Source organism: Aythya marila (assembly GCF_965140915.1).
Source record: "Aythya marila genome assembly, chromosome: 3".
Taxonomy (NCBI): domain Eukaryota; kingdom Metazoa; phylum Chordata; class Aves; order Anseriformes; family Anatidae; genus Aythya; species Aythya marila.
Window position 1 is genome coordinate 11,040,789 of NC_139044.1, and position 7,751 is coordinate 11,048,539.

General features: G+C 50.4%; 1 protein-coding gene across 3 annotated transcripts in view; it reads left to right on the forward strand.

Annotated features, from left to right (window-relative positions):
- Nucleotides 1-7,116, forward strand: part of SERTAD2 (SERTA domain containing 2) — a 77,401-nt gene extending 70,285 nt beyond the window's left edge. For all 3 annotated transcript variants that reach the window (XM_082756534.1, XM_082756535.1, XM_082756533.1), the window contains exon 2: nt 3,007-7,116. In XM_082756534.1, the coding sequence (XP_082612660.1) occupies nt 3,011-3,961 (951 nt within the window). In that variant the 5' untranslated portion in view covers nt 3,007-3,010 and the 3' untranslated portion in view covers nt 3,962-7,116. The remainder of the gene's footprint in view (nt 1-3,006) is intronic.
- Nucleotides 7,117-7,751: the final 635 nt, after the last annotated feature.

The window sequence follows — 7,751 nt, forward strand, 5'->3', positions numbered from 1 at the left end:
GGTGATTTATGGAAACTGGAGGAAAATGGTTTTACAGTTCCCGTTTGCACGTCAGAGGAGAAGGGGATAAAATAAAACTCCGCAAAGCTGGGAGTCTTGCGGTGTTCATTCCAGCTCCCTGTTTGGGGAGCAGCTTAGGCTGCAGCCCTGCTTTGTGGCTTTAACAGTTAAATGCTTTCAGCGAGCATTTCTGGGGAAAAGAAAACTGAAAGCTGCGCTGAAAAGCTCAGAGGAGAAATTGTGATGAGTTTCCTGATCTGTTTTGTCCTTTAAAAGGCCCGGCTCTGAACCGAGCTGCGTGAAGATCGAGTGAGATGTGAAAGCTTGACAGTCATACCTACAGGAAACCTTGAATCATTTCTGTGCTTCCTGGAAAACGACGCAGCCAGCTTATCGTTGTGCTCACTAACGATGATCCCATAGCTCTTACTGCCCAGCTTAGAAAATGTCCAGCTACCAGCACCTTGATCTCGGATGCAGATGAGAGGAACCAGCTCAATCGGGTTCATTAGAAACGCGTGCCGACATCCCCTGACAATAATAATTAATAACGAAGCGTGGGGAGCTGAGCACAGCCACCCCAGCGGTGTTGCCTTTATCACGGGGAGAAAGGTTGGCTTTGTGCGGCCAATATTTTTCTACGTTCCTCGCAGAGCCTGACAAACTTCAAAACTCTCCTAGTCCCCGAGCCATTTAAAAATTTCTCCTTTAAATAGAGCACTGCGGAAGGAGCGCTGGTATGTCTTTAGGACAGAGTCTGTCTTTTTTCAGGGGGAGGAGAGAGTCGGAAGGGGCGGAAAGCTGCTCGCTCTCCTCCTAACCCACAGCTTCTTTAGCATGCGCTGAACTCAGGTAGGATTTTCGATTCCTGCTGGCCTCGAGCTCCCCTTCTCGCTGTCGGTGCTCGAAGTCGAAGGAAATGCCTGTCGGTCGTCAACATTTAGCCAGCAAAGCCCCACCAGCACCCCGAACCCACGTGCGCGGCTCTGGAGTAGCCCATGGAAGCGACACCAGGGAGCAGAGAAAAACCAGACCTCAGCGGCAGTGCGAAATTTCAGAGGTTTTGCTCACCCGAGATTCCAGGCGCGGGGATCGCTGGGAGCTGGCCAAGGCGCTTGGATCGCAGCCTGCCCGTTCCTCGGCTCCTCTTAGCTCCCTCCCTCCCCCCCCCGCCTTTCTTTTTTTAATTGCATAATATGCTAGAAAATGATCTGGATTTGGGACTTATTTTTAACCAGAAAAGGCTCACTTCACCCAATCTGATTTGGGATTTAACATCCAGCAAATGCCTTCTGAACCTCACTCTTTTTTTTTTTTTCTTTCTTTTTTCTTTTTTTCTTTTACAAAACCCCGACGACGTCGCGAGGGCTCTTTGCTTCTGAAGGGCGTTTGCACGCCCTTAGTCTGTCTGCGACCGGCGTCCAGCCATCAGATTGTCTGGGACCTGCCTGGCGCGGTCCTTTTGCAGGCGGGGATCCCGTGCGAGGAGCTGTACTCAAATAAGGAAGGCGAGTTTTGCCTCCTGCATGACAGCCAGGAGCCAGCTGCATACGGGAGAAGTCACGTTTGGGGTTAAAAATGGGTTTCTACTTACATTTCTTGCAACTTCATTCCATGCAGGTCGTGAGGGAGAGAGCTGGAGGGAACCTGCTGTCCTGTGAGCCCCCAGGGAGGTGCTGGCGTGGGCACCACGCTTGCTGACCCTGCAGCCACTGGTATTTTGGCAAACCCAGCCCTGGCTGCTCCCCGAAGATAGGTGGGGGCACAGGGCAGAGGGCTTCTGGCCCTCCAGCCCGCCCTGCTCAAGGCACAATGTGAGGTGTCGTGCCCGTGGCAGCACGGCGGAGCCTTTGTTCCTTTGCGTCTGGGGGGAGCTTTAGGTGACAAAAATAACGGGGACAAAACGAGGCTGGGGCTGGGCTGTGTAGAGGAGCCTTTGCAGGCTTTTCTCAGCGCTCTGAAACATCCTGGAAGAGACATCAGCGAGGATTGAAGTGCCCTACTTACTGCTAGCTCAGCGATGACTTGCAATGCTGGGGAGATTTGGTAAAATTGCCTGAGTTACTTTCAAAATCTGCTCTCTGACCAGGAGACAAGCACATGCACTTATGCTGATTTTTGTGCTCTTAAAAAGCCCTGCGGCGTTCTTTTGTTCTCAGCGAGCCTCAAAGGAAACTCGACATGGAGGTAGTCCTGGGCGAGGAACACGCCCTGATTTGGGGGAAGCAGGGACGAATGGGTCCTCCAGAGCTCTGCTGCAGGAGCTCCTCTGTGCGCGGCGAGGGAGCTGCCTCGCACGCCAAAAGCCTCGCTGGAGGTGGCAGAGGCTGCTGGCGCCGCAGGCAGGTGGTGCCCGCCTGGGGACAGCCTTTAGGGCTCTCTGGTGGCCCTGTCCCCAAAAGCGTCCCCAAAGCCAGGGCCCGTCGCTAGCGGGAGTCGAGCCCCCCCGCTGCGGCAGCAGAATGTCGTGCGGAGAATAATCTTGGCGATCAGGCTAAATGACCTGGCGGGGCTTCTTTGTCTGTAATTCATCTAATTCTGCGATGAGACGAGTGTAATAACTGCATTTCCTGCTCCAGTAGTTTAGTCCATATGCAATCATTTAAATAAACCCACCAGGTCAGGGCCGCGCGCATCCGAAGCGCTGACACTCCAGGCTTTGCCGTGAAGGTTTCTGTCGGTACAGGATTGCTGAGCCTCACCCCCCTTCCCCTGTGCTTTCAAATAAAAAAGGGAAATTAGTTGTAAGAACCTCGGCGTGTTAGGTTTGTATTCCCAGCCACGGCACTGCATTGGCCAGGAAGCTCAGAATTTGGGAGTTTAACGCAGGATCTGGAGCTTGTCCATCGGTGCGGATAGGAGGGGCCGTACGCTCAGCACGTGCCCGAGGGAAATGTGCTGTGGGGTAAGCGAGGAGGGGACGGGGCGGCCAGGGAGGGGGCTGGGGGAACAAAGAGCAGTTTTTGGGCTTTGCTGGCCTCATCGGTCCCTTCTGCTTCCTTGCAGATATATGTTGGGGAAAGGAGGAAAGCGGAAGTTTGACGAGCATGAAGATGGGTTGGAAGGCAAAGTGGTGTCTCCTACTGACGGTCCCTCTAAGGTGTCTTACACCTTACAGCGTCAGACTATCTTCAACATTTCCCTTATGAAACTTTATAACCACAGGCCATTAACCGAGCCGAGCTTGCAAAAGACAGTTTTAATTAACAACATGTTGAGGCGAATCCAGGAAGAACTCAAACAAGAAGGCAGCTTGAGGCCTGTGTTTGTGACGGCTTCGCAGCCCACCGACCCTCTCAGCGACAACTTCCGCGAGGCCCAGCCAGCGTTCAGCCATCTCGCCTCCCAGCCCCTGCTCCCCACTGACTTCGTAAGCACTACGCCCCTGGAGTCTTGCCTCACCCCGGCCTCGTTGCTCGAGGACGACACTTTTTGCACTTCCCCGGCTGTCCAGCACGATGGTCCGACGAAACTACCACCTCCTGCTCTCCAACCAGTCAAGGACAGCTTCTCCTCAGCCTTGGACGAAATCGAGGAGCTTTGTCCCGCACCTACCTCCGCAGAGGCAGTAGCAGTAGCAGCCGACGCAGCCGCCGCCGACTCCAAAGCCCACCCCAGCGAGTCCAGCGCGCAAAAGCCCGAGGGCGTCGCGGAGAGCAGAGCGGCCGAATCCAAACTCATGGACTCGCTGCCCGGCAACTTCGAGATCACGACTTCCACAGGTTTCCTCACAGACTTGACCCTGGATGACATTCTGTTCGCTGACATTGACACGTCCATGTATGATTTTGACCCCTGCACGTCTGCCACGGGGGCTGCCTCCAAAATGGCTCCCGTCTCAGCAGATGAGCTCCTAAAAACGCTCGCGCCATACAGCAGTCAACCAGTAACTCCAAATCAGCCTTTCAAAATGGACCTCACAGAACTGGATCACATCATGGAGGTGCTTGTTGGGTCTTAAAATATAGAAATATAGCAACTCTCTCTCTCTCTTCTTCTTCTTCTTCTTTTTTTTTTTTTTTTAATTTTAATTTTAAGTACCAGTATATACACTTGGTAGTATTTCCATAGTCCCTCCCGCCCCCGATTCACAGCACTGTGCATGCGTCCTTGCTTGCCTTTTTTGAAAAGAAAAGGATCACACTAGTTTTTGCTTCAAGCAGAGTTGGAGTGCCTTCATCCATGTATGACCACTTCTAATGTATTTTTTTTAAAGTGGTTCCTCAAGGAAGACCGAATATCCTGGTATACGAAAGAATATGTATTGTAGACAATGTTATGTTATTACAAAAAAAAAAAATTGTAAAAGCTAAGCACAAGGATTATGTTTGGGAAAGCTGTAAATTGCATGTGCATATTTGTCTATTTTTTCTATAAGTTTTATTGCAAGAGGTAAAAAAATTTATTATTTAGATAATCTCAATACCATTTTAGCCCTGTATAGGTTGACTTAGCAATTCAGCCTTTTGGAGGCATTAACCTGCTCCTCTTTAAGTGTTGCATTTACATGGCTGTTTAGAAACTGCTGCCCAAATTTATTTTATATTTTTGTACAGATTCTGCAGTTTATGATATTGTTTTTTCTAAAAACAAATGCTGTTTATACACACAAAAAATAGCTATTTTGATAGGATTTGCTCACATAGTTCCTGCATAATTCAGATGTACAAGAACCACTTGTACTTTTATACAGAGTTGTAATGTTTTATATGTGTATGGTGCAAAGAGAAAATTGGATCAAATAAGCCTGCAGTTGGTTTCCCTGAATGCAAACAAACAAACAAACAAGCAAACAAAAACAAAAAAAAAAAAGTGCTTTAAGAAAGGGCTGGGAGCTGCTCCTGTGGGAGTTTCACAAGTGTTTGCTCCCTGCTGTACCCACTGCGCACTACTGTGATTCCCGAAACTCAGAGCCATGTCCTTCTCCAACACGTACGCGAAGCAGCCGGCAGGAAGCAGTTGTGGAACTCCAGCCCGGAGGAGCCGAACGCGGTGGCAGCCCCGGGAGCAATTTCGAGGGGGCCCACGCCCACTGCTCGCCAGGAGCAGCCCTCCCGCGGCCACCGTCCTGACCGGCGGGCAGAAGACCGGCGTCGCCGCGTCCCCGCGCCCTTTCTTGGAGCATTTCTCCTCCCCTCGCCCCACCTCACTGTGCTAAGTGCTGAAAAAGGCAACTTCAGTATTACTGCAGTGAAGCTCATCTCTTACCTGCACTGGATGGACTTGCTTTAATATCCATTGCTGTCGAAACTGGAGCCAGTCGCGTTACATCACTTGGCATCTCGTATAGGGTTGGTTTCTTGTATCAACTGCGTTACCTGCTTTACACTTTATAGACCTGTTTTACAACGAATATACAGACACAGCTTTCTATGCATGGTCCCCTTCCCCATAACACCCGAGAAGTCTTCTCATTACTGCACCAATAGCATTTTTTAAGTTCATTGTGGTGTACATTTAATTTAAAAACAAAATGTTTGCAATGTATCATGCCTATTGCTGAAGTTGCTATGGCATTTTAGTTTTTCAATGGTACTTTAGCTGTTGAGCGCCGGTTACAACCTATATTGTTGACATGCCTATGGCTTCTTTAGGAATAACTTTTATATTTATTTAAGAAATTTTAAATTATGTTTTACGTCATTTGGCAATATTCAGTCAATTCTGCTCCCTTCTTGTCATGGATGAAATTGGGTCTTGTCTGCCTTGTAAGGAGGCAGCTTTTTATAAATTGGCACTTTAAAACAGGCCATATATATTTATTAGTGTATAGATAGATAGATATGACATAGATATGCACACAGACAGAGTATAAAGGCAAACGCATTTTGCAATGAAGGAACTCCGAATTGAAACGAAACGCGCCGCGTACAATTATGAAACGCTTCTGGAGCCCGGCTCCTCCGCCAGGGTGAGCGTGGGGCTGGGGGACAGCAGGGCTGGGGGTGGGTTTGCTTTCTTTTCCAAGCCGAACTCAGCGATGCTGATGGCGCTGCAGTCATTTCCTTACACGGGCTAAAAAATAAGTTATCCCTTCCAACAGAAACCCCTCAGACTGAGCACAGCTCAGGGCCCAGGGCTGGGGATCCCCTCCCACCCCGCACGTGGTGGCCTGTAGGGAAGCAGCCCCGCCGGGCTCCGCACCGCTTCTAACTGGAGAAACTGGGAAAGCATCGGCCGTGCGGCGCGGGGTCTGCTTGCACAAACCCGCAGGCGCTTTCACACGGTAACTTGGTCAGCGCTTGCATTGCCATTGTTAGACACCGATAGCTGGAGCTGCCCTTTTCATTTTTTTATTTTTTTGGAGGGGAGGGTTATTTATGCAGTCAAACAACTACCGCATGTTAGGCAAAAGTCCACGTAAATGCCATTTCTGGAGCCACGCTTCAACAGAGGTGGCTGGGTGCAGGTGGTGTAGCCGCAGGAGGGACGAGGTGAGCTCTGAGTCCATTTTCCACTCAGAAGATGTCTGTGTGCCCTTGGTGCTGAAGCACAGGCCCTGCCGCAGGGGCCTGGTGGCGATCTGCTGGGACACCAGCAGCTGACACGGGGCTAGGGAGAGGCTCTGGTCCTGTTGGCAGCCACGGCAAGCCACAGAGGGACGGAGGGGAGGGCTCAGCGGTGCCGCTCGCCCCGGGGTCCTCACCGCAGCCACGCACGGGGCTTCTCCGAGACCTACACCAGGGATGGATTTCGACATTAATGTGCAATGAAGTGACAAGATGGGAGCAGAATAAAAGAGCTTTGGATTTGAAGTGATTTTTTTTTTTGTTTTTCATAAATTATTTATTCTTTTTTTTTTTTTTCCTTCTGTAAATATATTTATTTTATTGTGAAGCTAACAACATCTGGATTGTAACATGTACAGAATGTATGGTAGGAATGTATTCTCTTGTAGGAATGTAAATCTGTATGAAAAAGGGTATGGGAGCCAGATTCAGAGAAAATGAATTGCGTTCCAGTCAGGATATGCATGGTTCACATGACATTTTTTTTCCCCCCACCACCGCTCTTTTTCTAATATGGGTCTGGTTGTTTGAAATATGCAAAAGGGGTCGGGGTGGGGGACAGTTTTACGTTCAAAACGAGTCTCGTCCAGCCTCCTACCCTGTCAGCCTCTCGGTCTGCGAGGGGAGCCAGCAGCGAGCGCAGTCACCTCCAGCCTGCTGGTCCGGAGACATTCGCAGGGGTTCAGCACCTCCCCGCTGGGTGACGGCGGCTGCGGGACCTTCCCTCCAGCCCCAGGAGACGCAGCCGAGCCTCTTGCCTTGAGGTAAGGACAGCGAAGGCAGGCGGCCGAGCCCAGCTGCCCGCAGTGCTGCGCCCCAGCCAGCCCGTCCTGGCGGACTGGTCCCAGTTCAGCCAGCCCCCGTGGGACGGGGCAAGAAACCGCGGCCGAGCAGCGTAAAAGCATCAACCCGGCACCTTCCTTGCAGCCACCGAGAGAAGCAAGACCGTGAAGCCACTGGCTGAAGCAATCACTGTAAGAATAAATTTGGACTTTGCGAGAGGTAACGTGTGGGTTTTGTTTTTTTTCCCTCCCCTCACTGCTGCGTGGTTATAGCCTGGATTGTTTCAAACCAATGTTATGAATCCAAAGTTTACACTTTTATCACAATTAAATTGAGTAAATTGTAATGGGTCCTGTCTGACAAACGGTTTAATCGACTCCGGCGTATTGTGAACTTTGCGTTGTTGTTACAGGGTTTATTTGGTTGTTTTGTTTTTTTCCCCACCCCTCAGGTTTCAAT